This window comes from Bufo gargarizans, chromosome 1 (genome assembly GCF_014858855.1).
Source record: "Bufo gargarizans isolate SCDJY-AF-19 chromosome 1, ASM1485885v1, whole genome shotgun sequence".
In the NCBI taxonomy this organism is placed as follows: domain Eukaryota; kingdom Metazoa; phylum Chordata; class Amphibia; order Anura; family Bufonidae; genus Bufo; species Bufo gargarizans.
In genome coordinates this window covers 245,832,305-245,851,891 of record NC_058080.1, presented here as the reverse complement: position 1 = coordinate 245,851,891, position 19,587 = coordinate 245,832,305, and the positions used below count along the sequence as shown (strand labels likewise).

Here is a 19,587-nt window from a genome sequence, read left to right as displayed (position 1 = left end):
AATGGCCTGGTTGTGAAGTGGTTAATGCAACTGTGAGGAGGTTAAAGGTGTATACTTGAGCTAGGGTAACATCTTTTTTTGTTGTTGCTTTCCACAGATGATTGGTGATAAATTAAATCAACAACAATTATTTGTGAATTATAAATTCAATTTATTGAAATAACAGTATCATAATAGAGATTGAATGAAAGTCTGTATTTTCATGTAATGATTCTTCCACCATGTACAGAAAACATTTTACATCAGATATAGAAATGTGCGTACACATGCAAATCAGCAGATGGCATACCGTACCTGCAACCTGTGCTACTGCAAAGGGGTCCAGTAAGTACGGAGGCCCCATTATAACACTAAAAGCATATTCCTACTAGTTATCAGAGTGTATGAGAGGGAGGGAGTTAATGGGTGTCATGAATCATATGAACTAGTAGAGCTCTGTCATGAGCTATAGGAGGTCCAGAGGCCCCTATACCATTGCACAAGAGCCCTCTGGTGTCTGTCTATCCAAAATAGTACTACGACATCATTAAACATAAGCTGGAAATGCATCTGAAGAATGAAGGTTCCTTAGTCTGGTTGCATGATTAGTAGATCATAATACTCCGAATTCTGAAACAAGAAGAAGGAGAAAATAATTATAGATTGTACAATCAATGTATGCGACCCCTGTTAGAGGGGGGTCAAAAGTTATCTGAAAAGAGCACATCATTGTTGCTGCTTTGCAATCCGTGAGCAAGGAATGCTATTTAGGCTTGTAGTACTTCATGATAAACTCTTGGAAAACAATCAATGCAGAAGCTTAATGAACATCTTATGTCATTATGCGCTTCACTGAGATTAAAGGGGTTTGTTTGAGCTGTTTTCTAGTTGTTGAGGGCCTGTTTAAATAATAAAAATACTTTACCAAGCCTCCTCCAATCCAGCACAGCGGCTCTGTCCTCTCCCCTGGGCTGAAATAGTGTATTCGCTGCAGCCTTATACCACTGCAGCCAATCACTGGCCTCAGTGTTTCTGTACCATGTACTGCTGCAGCCAAAGCCAATATGTCCTGGCTGTAGTCTGACAGAAAGGACAGAGTGGTGGCGCTAGATCGGAGGGAGTTTGGGATGGCACAGCAAGTTAGGCTACCAGCATATGGTGAAAAAAATGATGATGGAAAAAAAAAGAACTCATCCTCTTTAACCAATGTCTAAAACTGCAAGGTTTGTGTTTAAATATATTTATCTAATAATAAAAATAGGTAAAATAGTGGGGCTCGTCCCCTCCCTTTCAGAATTGGAGATAGCATGGAGCCAAACTTTGAAATGTCATAGTGATATATCCAAGGTTTTGATCAGACCCCCAATATCCAAAGTAGATTTCAAAGTGCTAAAACCCCATATTAGTCCTCAAAGTGGCATCCTTACAGTGACTCCCATGTATGTATACCCTATACTTCATGATGCTACACAGATATTGAGATTATATAGTACTATCTGTCCATCTAGTACTCATTTATGTATACTTTTGTTACTTTTAATGTACTCACCCTGATCCATTGCGTATCAGTTCAAATGCTTCATTGATTTGATCCAGTTTTAAGTGCTTGCTAATCAAGTGGTCCAGGCTGATTTTTTTATTCATATACTGTTCCACCAGTTTTGGGATATCAGTCACACCCTTGTAGCCTGTGCAAATAAATATAGTTTTAAATGTATTTTCTGTATTATTAATTATCGGTAACATATCATGCTTAACCCAATGTATGAGTTACACCCATTTCTATAGTTTGAGGCTCACATACATGGATATTTTTTCCTTATAAAAGGTATCTTTAGCCTCTTTTCCACTTCACATAAAAGGCTCAATTTTGCATGACTCCATCCTGTTTTCCACTAGTCCAGTGTTGCAGATAGTAAATGGTGCTTTTTTGGTGCTATATCAAAGGAGGTTCAAAGCATGTTACGCCAGTACCATGAAGGTCACTTGACCACACTGCTAACTAGTAATTGGCCTGAGAGAATTGTCATCACACTGCTACCAGCTACAGTACCATATCCACAGTGGAAAGTAAACTACCTGCTGCCAAAAGGAGGTAGAGCAGGGTACAGCTGGTATCATGCAGCAGAAATGCACCTTTACAAACCACTAGAATGGCAATAGCCAAATGTTTCATAAAGCATAGTCAGCTGAATTGCATATTTGGATATTCCCCATAAGGTTTTCCATCTTTGTAATGCTAGATTTATATTATGTTTAAAATTTGGGACACTAAACTAATTGTGAATAAAAACTGAATGCAATGATGTGCAGATGGCAAATGTCAATATTTTATTTGTAATAGAACGTAGATGACAGATCAAACCTTTAATCCGAGTAAATGTATCATTTTAAAGGAAAAATAAGTTGATTCAAATTTTCACGGTGTCAACAAATCCCCAAAAAGTTGGGACAAGTAGCAATAAGAGGCTGGAAAAAGTAAATTTGAGCATAACGAAGAGCTGGAAGACCAATTAACACTAATTAGGTCAATTGGCAACATGATTGGGTATAAAAAGAGCTTCTCAGAGTGGCAGTGTCTCTCAGAAGCCAAGATGGGTAGAGAATCACCAATTCCCACAATGTTGCGCAGAAAGATAGTGGAGCAATATCAGAAAGGTGTTACCCAGCGAAAAATTGCAAAGACTTTGCATCTATCATCATCAACTGTGCATAACATCATCCGAAGATTCAGAGAATCTGGAACAATCTCTGTGCGTAAGGGTCAAGGCCGTAAAACCATACTGGATGCCCGTGATCTCCGGGCTCTTAAACAACACTGCACCACAAACAGGAATGCTACTGTAAAGGAAATCACAGAATGGGCTCAGGAATACTTCCAGAAACCATTGTCAGTGAACACAATCCACCGTGCCATCCGCCGTTGCCAGCTGAAACTCTACAGTGCAAAGAAGAAGCCATTTCTAAGCAAGATCCACAAGCTCAGGCGTTTTCACTGGGCCAGGGATCATTTAAAATGGAGTGTGGCAAAATGGAAGACTGTTCTGTGGTCAGACGAGTCACGATTCGAAGTTCTTTTTGGAAATCTGGGACGCCATGTCATCAGTTCAGAAGCCTGCATCTCTGATGGTATGGGGTTGCATGAGTGCGTGTGGCATGTGCAGCTTGCATGTCTGGAAAGGCACCATCAATGCAGAAAAATATATTCAGGTTCTAGAACAACATATGCTCCCATCCAGACTTCATCTCTTTCAGGGAAGACCCTGCATTTTTCAACAAGATAATGCCAGACCACATTCTGCATCAATCACAACATCATGGCTGCGTAGGAGAAGGATCCGGGTACTGACATGGCCAGTCTGCAGTCCAGATCTTTCACCTATAGAGAACATTTGGCGCATCATAAAGAGGAAGGTGCAACAAAGAAGGCCCAAGACGATTGAACAGTTAGAGGCCTGTATTAGACAAGAATGGGAGAGCATTCCTATTTCTAAACTTGAGAAACTGGTCTCCTCGGTCCCCAGACGTCTGTTGAGTGTTGTAAGAAGAAGGGGAGATGCCACACAGTGGTGAAAATGGCCTTGTCCCAACTTTTTGGGGATTTGTTGACACCATGAAATTCTGATTCAACATATTTTTCCCTTAAAATTGTACATTTTCTCAGTTTAAACTTTTGTTCCGTGATTTATGTTCTATTCTGAATAAAATATTAGAAGTTGGCACCTCCACATCACTGCATTCAGTTTTTTTTCACGATTTGTATAGTGTCCCAACTTTTTGTATTTTTAATTATTTTTTGCACCATGATAGCGCTTCCAGTTTACATATACATATCCAGCTTGTGCTTAGGTAAAACCTTTACAGAGGACAGTTTGGGTATAGACAGAAACTAGGATAAAGATACCGTTCCTGTATTGAAATTGATGAATCCAACATATCAGGGTCATCTGATCAGGACAGGTCCCATGTTTATGTCCCCACATGCCAATCTAGTCTATTAGCTGCAGTGCAAAGCCACCAACAGGCCGCAACTCTCCCTCTGGTGGATTCAGGCCGTTCTCATATTACATGTCATAGATGACTTTTCAAATAATTTACCTCCATATACAGATCCTTTCAGTGAACGTCCTGTGAGAAGCAAACCTGGACTCAAGTTAAGTGTCTCCGTAGGAGATGGCACACCTAGGATCACAGCAACCCCATTACTTAGGTACGTGGATTGAAGAGCAGTCATCTAAAAACAAAATGTAGACCATCAATGGTATTATGTTTTTAAGGAACCATTTCACAGTTTTTCTGCCGTTAACAAGCGTCTATCTACTATAATTTACCATGTTGATCGGTACTCATTACGTGCCCTGTACTACATGTGCCAATTATCATTAGCATTGGAATAAACAATCCAGAAAAGGGTTATCTGGGTAAAGATAATAATCCTATCTTCAGGATAAGTCATCATTATCACTTTGGCCGGGGTCCTAGTTCTGACACCCCCACTGATTAGCTATTTCAGGGAGCCGTACATCGTATAGTGGCAGGGCAATTCCTGGATAACCCCTTTAATGTGATCCCCACACATTCACCCTTATACCGTTTGCATTTGATGTCAGCGCATCCCCTATATACATGATGGGGTGTGCTGCCAACAATTGCTTATTTTTAATGCCCCATATAAGATATTTCCCGCCAACAAACATGCTCATCTGGAGCATGATCTGGAGCATGATTGCATGAGGGTATAGTCAGGCGAATAAACATATGCTCGAATGTTCATTTTCAATCATCATGTAAAAGCGCCTTTATTTGATAAGTATAAGAATATATTTGACCTTATAGAAATGTTCATGTCTTGTATTGATTGACCTGTGAGTGTGGAATATGAAAAGGAGGTAGTTCTTCATCACACCATTTCTTCGTCATACTATTTTCTACTTACCATGGTGTCAATGTATCCTGCACATTCAATGGCAAAGTCTACTCCTCCATCAGTCATCTCACAAATGACCTCATGAACGGGTTTCTTGTAATCCTTTGGGTTTATGCACTCAGTGGCACCCATTTGGATGGCTTTTGGATACTTGTCTTTATGTGTACCTACTCCAATGATTCGTGAGGCTCCTGCATCTTTGCATCCTGCTATTGCTGAAAAGCCAACACCTCCCAAACCAAAAACAGCACAGGTAGAGCCCTTTGTCACCTGAGAAGGGGAAAATAACAGATAATTTTAAACATTTAATGATATTGGAAATGTATAATTAGACAGGAATGTAAGGAGTAAGTGGGCTCATGTGTTCAGCTTGAATCACTTTTGTTTTCTTGCTCTACAACTAATTAGTAGGCACTTATGCCCTCTACTGTTCCTAATACCATAGGTCTCAGGCACACAACAGAGCCATTTACCATTGTGTACCGGTATTTGATGCCATAAGTCATGTTTGGCTTGAACATTTCTGCCTTCTCTTCTACCCTTCTGCTTGTTTCCTCCTTACATGCAAAAATACATATTATACATCAGGCAGTATATATAAAAAAAGAAGTATCTTGACTGAATGTGTCTAAAAACACTTCTGTTGGACTGATGTATGCCAAAAGATGGTCATTTTAGCATATGATCCTCACATTTCCGTAGCATACAAACAGTTTTTATGAAATAAAATGTGTCTATTAAAATTCTTACCTTAGCTGTGTTTACAGCTCCACCATACCCAGTTGCAAATCCACAGCCTATAAGACAAACTTCAACAGGGGCATGGCAATTCACTTTGGCAACGCAAATGTCAGACAAAACCGTGTATTCAGTAAATGTGCTTGTGTGGAAATACTGATAAATTGGCTTACCTTTACAGGTAAATCTAGTTGTGCCATCTGCCATCACTCCTGAGAGGGCGGAGAACCCAAACCTATTAGGAGAGAAGATCGGAAAAAAAAATATGAAATATTTCCTGTGATAATCATCTAAAGAACTGACACTGAAAGAGGAATATTCTGGTTTCAACAAATAAAACTCTTTGTATTGCAAAATGGTGTGATGTTTTCCAATATACGGTGCTTTGTGGATCAGTTCCTCATGGTTCTCCAAAGCCCTGCTTACCATCAACCATATGGAATTGATACAGGCAGTATATTCGAAAATTAGTAGAGCTATTCATTGTGCAATAAAGACTCTTTAGTTGCCAAAATCTGAATGCCCCTTTAACAAAGTTCTAATATTTTAAACTTAGATGTGGACTTTAAGATCACCCCTAATATTGTATTCACAAATCTGGCAAGTAAAATAGGAAAAAGAAATCTAAGCAAACACAAAGCATTGTATTCATCAGAAGAATGAATGCCATGTCCATCAAACAAGCCGGTGTCTTAAAGGAATAGTCTACCTATCCCCTTTTAATGCATGTTTTTCTAATAATTAGGGTGGGTTCGCACTAGCGTTATGGAGTCTATTATGGCTTTCCGTTATAACAAGGTTATAACGGAACATAACAGAATGCATAAGACGGAAGGGCGGATGCCCATAGACTTGCATTATGACGGAATGCAAAACGGACGCCATTAAAAGGCATTCCGTTTGCTCTCTGTCCTAATAGAAGTCTATAGGAATAAAAACGGATCCGTCTGGTTCCCGTTATGCAAGACGGAAAACAAAGTCCTATCGACAGGACTTTGTTTTCCGTCTTGCATAACGGGACCCAGACGGATCCGTTATGTTTTCCTATAGACTTCTATTAGGACGGAGCAAAATGGAAGGCCTCTTAAAGGCTTCCATTTTGCATTCCATCCTATGGATTCCGTTATGTTCCGTTAAAACCCTGTTATAACAGAAAGCCATAACGGACTCCATAACGCTAGTGTGAACCCACCCTTACTCCTATGCAAGTCATGGATGCAGGGAAAGTAGATGATTCAGATGTCATGGATCTCTGCAGTGTGTAACTGTGCTGTGCTATTTCTTACTCAGCATTAGACAGATACAGTGGCATTTGGACATGGCGTTATATAAGAGCTTATTTGCATTTCCTCTATTTTAGCCAGATCTGCACAAACACTCCGTAGATTTAACTACTATGTAAAGAGGACATATCACCAGTGATGGCCAGTTCGCATTGTTCGACCACGAACATATGCTGGCTGCCTTCTTTTTTCACAAGTCCGGCGAGGCACAGGTAAGCCCTTACCTGTGCCTGTGCCGGTCTGAAAACAAATGCGGTCACCGGGAGCAGGCAGTTCTGAGAACAGCCCGATGAAGGCCCCCGGTGGCTGTTCTCGGAACTGCCTGCTCCCATTGACCGCACTTGTTTTCAGACCGGCTCGTGCACAGGCACAGGTAAGGGCTTACTGTGCCTCGCCGGACTTGTGAGAAAAGATGGCAGCCCGCATGTGTTCGCGGGCGAACAATGCGAACTGGCCATCACTGCATATTACCTCTCCTGATGTGTCTGTTTCAGAAAAGACTTGCATTTCCCATGAACTAATGGTTCTAGTTTATCTGGACTGAGTCATTCCGGTGTTATTTCTCCTGTATATTTATGTATGAAGTGACAACTAGGCATGTCCCAACACAGTCTGACACTGCCCAGTCAGTGCTGTGTAGGGACAGACCCCGAACTGGTAACGCCCTGTAAATATACTCTATAATTGGCTTTTCATGAAGAATTCAAGTATTTACTATAAATTGACAAGTCAGGGGAAGTGACGGGTGCTCTTTAAGGGCACATCCACATTAGCATTGTATGTAGTAGGTTTTTGTGAAACAATTGATCAGTCAACATATTCTATTGATTTCAGTGGCAGAAACTGATGCTGATGTGCATTAAATTGAAGCAAGCAACAGTGTAGTTATAACCCAAGAATACTATTCAATGGGGTAACTTCACTTATAGTCGTACACATTTTATACACAATAAACCTACTCAAATTTTTCACACAGGTTACAGTTTGCGGTTTTGCAACTTCTGCAGGATCCACATTGTGGGACAAACAGCGGGATGACTTTGTCACCTATGAAGAACACAATGGAGACAGTCTTAGCATATGTTCATTACTGGACAAGGGTAATGAAGATCATTGCAGTGGTTTTGATCGTCTTACATTTTGCATCAGGTTTTACACTGTTTACACTATTATTGAATATTTTGCAAGTTTCAGCCCTTTTTCTTATTTTATTGCGTCACAATATTGAATCCCAATGCCTCTGACAAAGCCACAACAACGATCAACACATCGCATGAATCTAATCCTGATCATCAGCTATGGAACACTTTTGAAGGCAGAGGATAAAATGATTGCAGTACAAAACACAGAAATCCTAGAGGATAACTTGCTGCCATCTTCAAAAGAACAGCAGCTTGGGAGAAGAAAAAATCTGCAAATCAGTGTGCCCCATTTACTAAGGCGGTCTAATATTTCGAGGGTGTAGGCTTCCAGCAGGCTGTCTGAGGATCACACTGAGGGACGTTTCCTATTGTGGCGTAAAAAAGGCACAAATTGTGGCGCACACTATAATTGCACAATAATTTACCACTTTTCACTTCTCGTCACTTTTTTAAAAGTTAGTGAGTAAAGTGAGCAGGGCTTAGAACGAGGGGACTCCGCAGCCCTCTAGATTTACTATAATTTACACTTATTCCTGTTGATCAGTGTCAATGAAAACCACAACCACAATGATGTTATTGCTCTGCCATATGCATATATTAGCTTCAGTACAACACATTACTTCTCACCCACCTGGTTTAACAATGGTGACTCCCTGACCAATGCTTTCAACCACTCCAACAGCTTCATGACCCAGGATCACTGGGAACTTGGTTGCTATTATTCCATTAAGTGCACTGTTATCAGAGCCGCAAATACCAGAAGAAATTATCTGTGTACAATGGAAAAAATACAAAATATTTTACAATTTTTTCAAAACTGTAGTGAACAACAGCACAGACCGGACAAGTCCCACACAGATCTTTTTTGGACAACACACTTTGTAATATCTAAGACTTAATTGTCTTCATGAGAATGCCCCTTCAGTCTAAATTGGTGAAATTCTGTGCTGATGTACCGTATTATTAATGCATTTTTTAAAAGATCCATCTTTTTAGAGATTCAAAACTTCAAATTATAAAGCCTCTACCAGGGCTTACTACACAGCTCAGAATAAAACAGTATGAAATGACAGCATGAACTGTAAAAATATATACCGGTACACACGCAGATGTAGCCAGATTTATCTTGACTCATTTTAATGTGATTTGCTGTATTTCTGCTACATGATTTTGTTGTATTGACGTGTTAAGCCAGTCAAAAGTATCAGGACACCATTCTTGCTCATTGAATTCAGCTGTTTCATTTATTCCCATTACCACAGGTGTATAAAATCCAGCACATGCAGTCTGCCTTTACAAACACTTGTGAAAAAAGTGGATCATTCTAAAGAGCTCCCTGGACTCAAGAATGATACTGTAATAGGACGCCACCATTGTAACAAGTCCGTTTGTGAAATGTCTTCTATCCTAATCCACAATCACCTGTGGTACTATTGCAACATGGAAGGAAGGTTTAGGAACCCCAGCAACTCAGCCACAAGGTGGCAGACCATGTAAAATGACAGAGCACGGTCGTAGTACTGCAGAGCATAGTGTGCAAGATTTGACAATGCTCTGCTGACTCCATAGCTGCAGAGTTCAATACCACCTCTAGCATTAACATCAGCACTGTGAGTATATTGCCCATTTGTCAGGTAAATTTGGAATAAATGACTCATACGGTAATGTGTTGGGTCCATGTTCATATGTACCTGTATGGATCCGCAAAACACGGACACCGGAAATGTGCGTTCTGCATTTTGCGGACCGCACATCACTGACACTAATAGAATATGCCTATTCTTGTCCGCAATTGCAATCAAGAATAGGACATGTTCTATTTTTTTCGGGAATGGAATTGCGGACCCGGAGGTCCCCATAGAAATGAATGGGTCCGCAATTCCATTTCGCAAAATGTGGAACGAAATTGCGGACGTGTGAATGGGGCCTTAGTCACAGTTACATAGTTGATAGGGTTCAGAGGCACAAGTCTATCATGTCCAATCAAGTCATGAATGTAACTCTAAATCACTATGAGGTAAGTAACCCAAAATAGTTACTATGTTACTCAACATATAATGTACACCTAAAGGGGTCGTCAACATTCAAATTGGTGGGAGTTTAACCCATGTGATACCTATTAATTGTTAGAGCAAAGTAGCAGCTGTGGTGAACCCATCTCTTGTTGGTTTGACTTTTGCTGGAAGTTTGTGGTTACTATTTTCAATGCTTACCAGACCACCGGAATTTCTAGACTACAAGGTTTTTTACCTAAATTTTTATGGCATGGGTAGACTACTGTTCTCAGAAAGATTATCAAATTTGGGGTTATTTAGTTTAGAAAAGTGATCATGTTTTTCAATATATGTAAGAAGTATACAGAGATTTCTGCCATGATCTTCAGTTTTAATACTCAACGCTATGCTATGTAAGAGCAGTGAGACCATGGAACTCTCGGCCAGAGAAGAAGGTGATGGTGAATTCACTAAATGAATTACAGTCATGTGAAAAAATTAGGACACCCTTTGAAAGCATGTGGTTTTTTGTAACATTTTTAATAAAAGGTTATTTCATCTCCGTTTCAACAATACAGAGAGATTAAAGTAATCCAACTAAACAAAGAAAACTGAAGAAAAGTCTTTTCAAGATCTTCTGTAAATGTCATTCTACAAAAATGCCTATTCTAACTGAGGAAAAAGATAGGACACCCTTGCCCCTAATAGCGAGTGTTACCTCCTTTGGCTGAAATAACTGCAGTGAGACGGTTCTTGTAGCCATCTACCAGTCTTCGACATCGGTCTGAGGAAATTTTACCCCACTCCTCAATGCAGAACTTTTTCAGCTGTGAGATGTTTGAGGGGTTTCTTGCACGTACAGCCCTTTTCAAGTCACCCCACAGCATCTCAATGGGATTCAAATCTGGACTTTGACTTGGCCATTCCAGGACTCTCCATTTCTTCTTTTTCAGCCAATCTTTGGTTGATTTACTAGTATGTTTTGGGTCATTGTCATGTTGCATGGTCCAGTTCCGCTTCAGCTTTAATTTTCTAACTGATGGTCTCACATGTTCTTCAAGCACCTTCTGATACACAGTAGAATTCATCGTGGATTCTATGATGGTGAGCTGACCAGGTCCTGCTGCAGCAAAGCAGCCCCAAACCATGACACTTCCACCTCCATGCTTCACAGTTGGTATGAGGTTCTTTTCTTGGAATGCTGTGTTTGGTTTACGCCAAACATGTCCTCTGCTGTTGTGTCCAAATAATTCAATTTTGGACTCATCTGTCCAAAGAACATTATTCCAGAAGTCCTGGTCTTTGTCAACTTTATCTCTGGCAAATGTCAGTCTGGCCTCGATGTTTCTCTTGGAAAGCAAAGGTTTCCTCCTTGCACACCTCCCATGCAAGTTAAACTTGTACAGTCTCTTTCTGATTGTAGAGGCATGTACTTCTACATCAACAGTAGCCAGAGCCTGCTGTAGTTCTCGAGATGACACTTTAGGGTTTTTGGAGACCTCTTTTAGCATCTTGCGGTCTGCTCTTGGGGTGAACTTGCTGGGGCGACCAGTCCTGGGCATGTTGGCAGTTGTTTTGAAAGCCCTCCACTTGTAGACTATCTTCCGGACAGTGGAATGGCTGATTTCAAAATCTTTTGAGATCTTTTTAAATCCCTTCCCAGACTCATAGGCTGCTACAATCTTTTTTCTGAAGTCCTCTGACAGCTCTTTTGCTCTCACCATGGTGCTCACTCTCACTTCAACAGTCAGGAGCACACCAAACTAAATGTCTGAGGTTTAAATAGGGCAAGCCTCATTCAACATGCAGAGTAACGATCTACTAATTATGTGCACCTGGTGTGATATACCTGTGTGAGATCTGAGCCAATTTAAGAGGGAATACATGTGAGGGTGTCCTATCTTTTTCCTCAGTTAGAATAGGCATTTTTGTAGAATGACATTTACAGAAGATCTTGAAAAGACTTTTCTTCAGTTTTCTTTGTTTAGTTGGATTACTTTAATCTCTCTGTATTGTTGAAACGGAGATGAAATAACCTTTTATTAAAAATGTTACAAAAAACCACATGCTTTCAAAGGGTGTCCTAATTTTTTCACATGACTGTATAAAGGAACCTGGAGAGTAACAATATTACGCATTATCTTTACTAGATTACTGGAAGTGGGTCATTGATCCAGAGATTTCTTTTGATTGCCTGTTTTGGATTCAAGAAGGATTTTTCCCCTAAAATTAGGAAAATTGCCTTCTGCCATGTGTTTTTTTTTTTTACCTTCTTCTATATCAACTCTGCAGGATAAGAGGCTGAACTGGAAGGTTGCATATCTTACTTATATTAATATCTCGGGAAAACATAGCTTGGTGATTACATCATAACATGGCAACGACTACTATCAATCTCAACATTATAAAAATAATGATAATACAGAAGGCAAAGTAAATATGTAAAAGATGTGACCGTGTAAAGACATTCAACAGAATATTGTTGAAAGCCTATGTTTTCATGAGTGCACAGTATTTTGGCAAAAACACATTGATATTTTCATAAGGGAAAATATAGTCACTATTCAATAGGGTAGCTTTTAATACTGGCACATAGAGGGGGCATTGCTCACTGGAGACCTTCTAGTACAGCATATAGACAGGGGTCTGTGTATGCAGACATGATAGTAGTAGTCATTACAGTCCTTTAGGACAAAGGCATGGATTTCCAGGTGGCCAGTAGTTCAGAGAAATGTGCAAGATCAAAAGTTATTTTGGTATCCTGAGATACAATCTTCTGTATACTGGGTGTATAATGAACGGGTAAAGACTTCCAGGTTATACAAAGAGTTCTGAAATGAAAACAGCAAAGCTTGGAGACAGAATACAAAGAGTGACTTGTGTAAAGTGGCCTTGGCTGAGATGCCAACCAAGTATGACATAGGGACACTTCATTTCCTTTTGGTGAAAGTTTTAAAACATCTGTCCCTGGTTCTCCTTGGTGATAACAGCCAATCACCGTAGGCAAGAGAAGCCGATCCCTGGGTCATCAGGTGATCTCATCACCAGCCTGTATTGACATTATTTCTATAACCCCTTCCTGTACTGCAGAGTTTTTTGCAGAACGGAACAGCTGGCCCCTGATAGTACTGTTCCATCCTTGTCCGTTATGCGGACAATAATAGGACAAGTTCTATCTTTGAAGGGAACGAAAATACGGAAACGGAATGCATACAGAGTACTTTCGTTTTTTTTTTTGCAGACCCATTGAAATGAATGTAAAAAACAGAATGCAAAGGAAATAAAAAAACGTTTGTGTGCAAGAGGCCTAAGGCATAGTAATACGTCACAGCAGGAAGGCGGTTCACTTATGGCTAGCTGGCTAGAAACAAAAAAACAATGTGCACAGCTTTCCTTTACATCCTGTCAGTGTGTAGTACTGTGTGCCTAACTGTCGGAACTACAGCCTCTAAGGAGAGGTTTGCAGCTGGGTGACACACCTTGTCCTAAACAAGATACCAGCCTATTGCCAAGAACTTGTTGAAGCAGGAATTGTAAAGCATCAGCACACCATTAGTGACTTGGGTAGAGGCATAGTTAGGACACATGCACATGGCAGAGCTCGGTGGCCAGAACCTGTGTGGCCAGAACCTGTGTGGCTCGTTCTAGCCACACATAGTTAAAGCAAATACTTGCCATAAATCTCTCCTTCGGATCTGCTGTGTTTGGAAAGGCAAACAAGAATGCTATGATCTGCAAGACTTTAAAGGGGTTTTCTGAGACTTTTTTTTTACTGATTATCTGTCCTCTGAATAGGTCATCAGTATCAGTCCGACACCCGGGACCAGGGGTGCACCTAGCCTTTCTGCTGCCTGAGGCAAAAACTGAAAAAGCGCCCCTCGTCCCCACTGCCAATTTCTTAACCTAACTCCTTCTCTTCAGCTCATGGCCCTTCATCTGCCCCCCTCTTGACCCTACCTGGTGCTGCCTGAGACGATCGCCTCATCTGGCCTCATTGGTGGTGCACCCCTGCCCAGGACCCCACAGATGAGCTGGCGCTCACAAAAGTGCAGCGGCATTCTCTTTGCTCACAAGCGCCATACATTGTATAGTATCTGTGCTTGGTATTGCAGCTCAGCCCCATTCACTTAAATAGGACCAAGCTGCATCTAGGCCATTTGACCAATGAACATGTCGTCATCGGCCTAGGCTATCCTGTGAGAAGGTGGCAGCGCTACTGCGAATGCCAATGACTTCTCAAACATCTGATTGGCGGGGGTTGCAGGTGTGGGAGCTCTACCAGGGGAGGACTGGGAACTTAAAGTGGCCCTGGAAAAAATACTAAAAGTGGCCCTGTTTTGTTGTTGAGTCCAAATTGATGGAAGGTAGGGCCAGCAATACCATATTGTGGCACAATATACCGACACAGCCAAACCAAATACCACAGTCCATCACAAAATACTGCAAGCAGCACAAAAGACATCTCCAAAAGCATTGACCCACCTGGACATTTCCCTGTATGGAAAGGGCCAATATGCCCCTGAGCTCCACCAATCAAATTCTGATGACCTATCCAGAGTCATCATTATGAAATTAACATCTAGGTGCAGTTTTATGAAAAAAATGTGCAGTTGAAGAATACCACAAACACAAATGCATTTCTTATGCGTTTTTCAATCATATTAAACATTTTGTGTGTTAGTGTATGGAGAAAGGGCCAGTATAACACCATACCCGAAACATTCTACATTAGAAAATAAAACTGCCACAAAATGCAGCATCACCTAAATACTGTGTATGTTCACACGTTGTGGATATGCTCCAGATTTTCTGTACAGGTTTGCAGGTGGAAAGTCCTCAGCGTATTACAGCAAAGAGGATGCGATTTTAACACATCTCGTCCACAAGTGAAGGGAAAATAAATCCATGCAGATATTGGCCTGTGGTACAGAATTTAAAGAGGATATTCACCCCTGAGGGCTTTATGGGCAGACCCTCCAGCGTGGCTGGATCTTCAGAGGGAATCATGCTTACCCGATTCCACCCCTGTGTTCCGGCTCCTCTGCGTCAATATCATGTTTGACGTGAGTCACGTGGCCACTGCAGCAAGTGACTGGCTGTAGTGGTGACGTGTCCCATGTCAAAGTAGATGCTAAAAGTGGGGAGGCCCAAGATCTTTAGCGGAGCCAGGGGAACAAAGGGGCCAGTGGCGAGGATTAGGTAAGTATGATTCCGTAGGTCCAGCCACGATGGGTGTCTGCCAGGGGTGAACTACCCCTTTTAAAGGGAACCTGTCACCGGGATTTTGTGTATAGAGCTGAGGACATGGGTTGCTAGATGACCACTAGCACATCCGCAATACCCAGTCCCCATAGCTCTGTGTGCTTATATCGTGTAAAAAAAAACGATTTGATACATATGCAAATTAACCTGAGATGAGTCCTGTATGTGAGACGAGTCAGGGACAGGACTCATCTCAGGTTCATTTGCATATGTATCAAATCGTTTTTTTTACACAATAAAAGCACACAGAGCTATGGGGACTGGGTATTGCGGATGTGCTAGCGGCCATCTAGCAACCCATGTCCTCAGCTCTATACACAAAATCCCGGTGACAGGTTCCCTTTAAATGCAAGTAAGTCAGTTCTTTTTGTGAATTTTCACTACTTTTGTAATGCACGGAGTGAAATCTGAGGCAAATCCGTGACAAAATCTGTTTCTTTTTCATCACGTGTGGACCTACCCTTAATCCACGGATCAAAAATATTATTTGCATAATGTACATTTCAAAGTTTTTTCAGCAAGGTGAATATTAGACATTTTAAGTACAGTTCTCTTACCTTTACACGAACTTCATGAGCCTTTGGTGGAGCAACTTCAATCTCTTCGATGGTAAGGGGCTTGCAAGGTTCCCAGGCAACAGCAGCCTTGCATTTAATGACCTTCAAAATAAAACCATTGTTTTGGTGATGGTTCATGTAATTATAAATAGTAATGAGCGGCAGGGGCAATATTCGAATTCGCAATATTTCACGAATATTTTGTAGAATATTCGCAAATTCGAGATTATATTCTTGATTGCAAAAATCGTCAATGTATTAGAAACATAGAAACATAGAATGTGTCGGCAGATAAGAACCATTTGGCCCATCTAGTCTGCCCATTATACTGAATACTATGAATAGCCCCTGGCCCTATCTTATATGAAGGATTGCCTTATGCCTATCCCATGCATGCTTAAACTCCTTCACTGTATTTGCAGCTACCACTTCTGCAGGAAGGCTATTCCATGCATCCACTACTCTCTCAGTAAAGTAATACTTCCTGATATTACTTTTAAACCTTTGCCCCTCTAATTTAAAACAATGTCCTCTTGTAGCAGTTTTTCTTCTTTTAAATATTCTCTCCTCTTTTACCTTGTTGATTCCCTTTATGTATTTAAAAGTTTCTATCATATCCCCTCTGTCTCGTCTTTCTTCCAAGCTATACATGTTAAGGTCCTTTAATCTTTCCTGGTAAGTTTTATCCTGCAATCCATGTACTAGTTTAGTAGCTCTTCTCTGAACTCTCTCCAAAGTATCAATATCCTTCTGGAGATATGGTCTCCAGTACTGAGCACAATACTAGTATTATTCGCATATCGGCGTGGGTTACTTATGCTACATTTTTCAAGCTGGTATCATCATCCTAAATTAGACGTATCTAGCGGCAGGGCAGAGGGGAAAGCCAAGACCGGTGTAAAAGCCCATCTTAGTAAATGTGCCCCATAGTTTTTAGGTATTATCATCAGTATTGCTTTAGTAACTCATCTGGATTTCCATGCATATTCCTTCCTTCCTGCATGTTTGATGCACTCCCATAGACTACAATGGGTGTACTTGGAAACAAATACACACAAAACTTGGATATGCTTCAGATACTGACGGAAAATGTACGCCCATGTGAATGGCACTATTCATTCACAATAGCAGCAGTACACAAAATATGATTAACATGATTAAGACGCTTAGTCGAAACGCGTAGACCATCATATGTCCGCCTATGGATTTTAAAGGAAAACAATAAAGAAATTGGATTTTACTCCTGGCCTGTTTGCTGGACTTTCCTCGCTGTTTATTCGTGATTGCTCCCCGGTCCCGGGCGTCCGTGCACGGCTGTAGAGGACGGTGGGTGAGCTGAAACTTATCTTTCTTTTGTTAACTAAATACACAACATATATGGATTACAAATATTCTCTTTTGAAAGAGGCCTTTGTAAGCCAAAACGAGGAGCAGGTCCAAAACACAGAAGATGCACAAAACTGTTGATTATACTTTAGGGGAGATTTTTCAAAATGGTGTAAAGGAAAACTGGTTTAGTTGCCCAGAGCAACCAATCAAATTCCACCTTTCATTTTTGAAAGGAGCTCTGAAAAAAGGCAGTATCTTGTGGATTGTGGACCCATTCAATATGATCTCTGGTCTTCAATACGCGCACAGGGCACACGCTTGCATGCATGATCCCTCACTGTGTGAAAGTGACCTCAGGCTAGTATCACACGAGCGGCAGGGGACTCTGGAAGGCTGTCCCGGCTGGTGAATAGCCTGTCGAATCCATCCTGCCGCATGCAGTACTTTTAGTCGGGGTGCCTCTCGGCGTGCGCTGCCGTGCTGACACCAGAACTCTGCCCCCATTATAGTCAATGGGGACGGAGCGGTAGTCCGGGGGCACACGTGAAGTAGCGGCAGGACGGATCCGAACAGCCCCTGTCGCTAGTGTGAAAGTACCCTTAGGCCTGCATCACAGATGCATTTTTTGGTCAGGGTGTTTTGAGACAAACACAGGAGTGCATACAAGAGAGATAGATCAATCTTTGCATTATCCTTTCTTTCTCTACACATGTGAACCCAACCGTAAGGAACTGTATGCACTGCCTTCTAGACAGAATATTATTTTAGGCATTTACATCATGGCTACTCTTTTTCGTCCAGACTTGTAAACAGATCATGCGTACTAAGGACTAGCACCAAGTCATGCAAAACAGGCAACTTCAGAACGCCCCCATTGTATGACATATTCATGAAAGCATAAGCAACATTTCTCCCCTTTCATCCAAACAGCCTGACTCACTGCCAAACCAGTAAAAATCATCGGCATCCAAACCTGCCAAATGTATTTGCTGAAACGGCAGCAATCCTACACATCTACTGAAAAAACAGAGAGAACGCAAATAAGAAACCAGCATTACTGAAAGGCAATAAGCTAAGGGAAGAAAGCAGCATGCCAGCAAAGCAATATGATAATGGAAATAGTGTAATACTTTTCCTGCGGTGCTCATGTTGATGTCGGTTGAAGTATTAGCTGTTCTGTGTTCTATGAACAGATCCGGTTCTGCTCCAACTATATTAGTGCCACTCCCTAAACTTCTTTATTAGCTCAGCCTAAAGCACTACTGTACAAAGTAGGCGGTTTATATCTTCTATCCAGTGTAAAGAAAGTGTGCATCACTCAGTGAATTGTCTGCTACAAGTTAATATTTAATCAACTGCATTATTATTACCAGGGCAAATGAGTTCAAACATTACTCCGATTCTGCACTCCATCTTTGAAATTTAACTGATCATAAATGACTCTGCACTTTTTTTCCCACCAAAAAATATAATGTGGTACATACATGACATTAATGTAGAGATTTACTAATTTGGTCTGATCTGTGGATGTAATAAATTTAGGGGGTGATGTGTCAAATGTGCAGCACTAGAAAAGTGAAGTGTATAAAGTGCTTGTGTACTTTTTAGTGTGGTTTGCAGTTTCATTGTTGCTGGCAGGTTACATTTACTAAGCGGCAACCAGATGTTTTGTGGACAGAGCTAAATTCTCTTGCACACCAATATATCAGTTTTTGTGGTCTGCAAATTGAAGGTCCGTAAAACACAAGTACATGTTCTATTTTTGTGTCGGCCCCATTGAGATGAATGGGTCCACATCCAAACTGCAAAAAACATGGTTCGGATGCAGACCAAAACTACAGGCGTTTGCATGAGCCCTTAGCCAGATTTATCATTGTGACTTTCTAAAAAGTTGCAAAAAAACCTGGTCATGTGAGTGCAGGACAATAGTCCCATGGGCGGCCCGATGCGCACAGTATCATAGTAACCTATAATGCTGTGTGCTCCCATTCGCACGACATATGGCCCGCTCACGGACCGTATGTCTCGGAGGGCATACAGTCGTGTGCATGAGCCCTAAGGCTACTTTCACACCAGCAATTTTAATTTCCCCTATTGGTATCCATCATAGGATCTCAATAGCGGTGGAAAACGCTTCAGTTTTGTCCCCATTCATTGTCAATGGGGACTAAATTGAACTGAACGAAATGGAGTGCACAAAAATGCATTCTGTTCCATTTCATTGCGTTCCCATGACACACACAAAAGTGCTGCAAGCAGCGTTTTTGAGTGCGTCCTGGGATGCAGAGCAAGACAGATCCATCATGACTCACAATGTAAGTCAATGGGGACTGATCCGTTTTCTCGGACACAATAGAAAACGGATCCGTCCCACGT

The 19,587-nt window shown here is 41.2% G+C and overlaps 1 protein-coding gene across 3 annotated transcripts; it reads right to left on the bottom strand.

Moving 5' to 3' along the window:
- Positions 1 to 210: 210 nt before the first annotated feature.
- Positions 211 to 18,465, bottom strand: LOC122944148 (NADP-dependent alcohol dehydrogenase-like). Of its 3 annotated transcripts, none has more exons than XM_044302389.1 (10): positions 18,342 to 18,465; positions 15,883 to 15,984; positions 8,701 to 8,839; positions 7,887 to 7,974; positions 5,818 to 5,879; positions 5,657 to 5,739; positions 4,916 to 5,176; positions 4,078 to 4,213; positions 1,529 to 1,667; positions 211 to 609 (listed from the first exon to the last, which is right to left on the bottom strand). In XM_044302389.1, the coding sequence occupies exons 1-10, from the start codon at positions 18,357 to 18,359 to the stop codon at positions 585 to 587; spliced, it is 1,053 nt and encodes a 350-aa protein (XP_044158324.1). In that variant the 5' UTR covers positions 18,360 to 18,465; the 3' UTR covers positions 211 to 584. The 3 variants fall into 3 exon arrangements, with proteins under 3 accessions (XP_044158324.1, XP_044158331.1, XP_044158316.1); XM_044302396.1 differs by having other exon boundaries at positions 5,657 to 5,715; XM_044302381.1 differs by having other exon boundaries at positions 5,657 to 5,879.
- Between the last annotated feature and the right edge of the window lie 1,122 nt (positions 18,466 to 19,587).

Excerpts from the sequence above, each read along its gene's own strand:
- LOC122944148 (XM_044302381.1), bottom strand. Across the intron at positions 5,880-7,886 it reads AACCTGTGTGAAAAATTTGA|GTTTGGGTTCTCCGCCCTCT; the intron begins GTAGGTTTATTG and ends CTCTCCTAATAG. Across the intron at positions 610-1,528 it reads CTGATACGCAATGGATCAGG|AATTCGGAGTATTATGATCT; the intron begins GTGAGTACATTA and ends TTCTTGTTTCAG.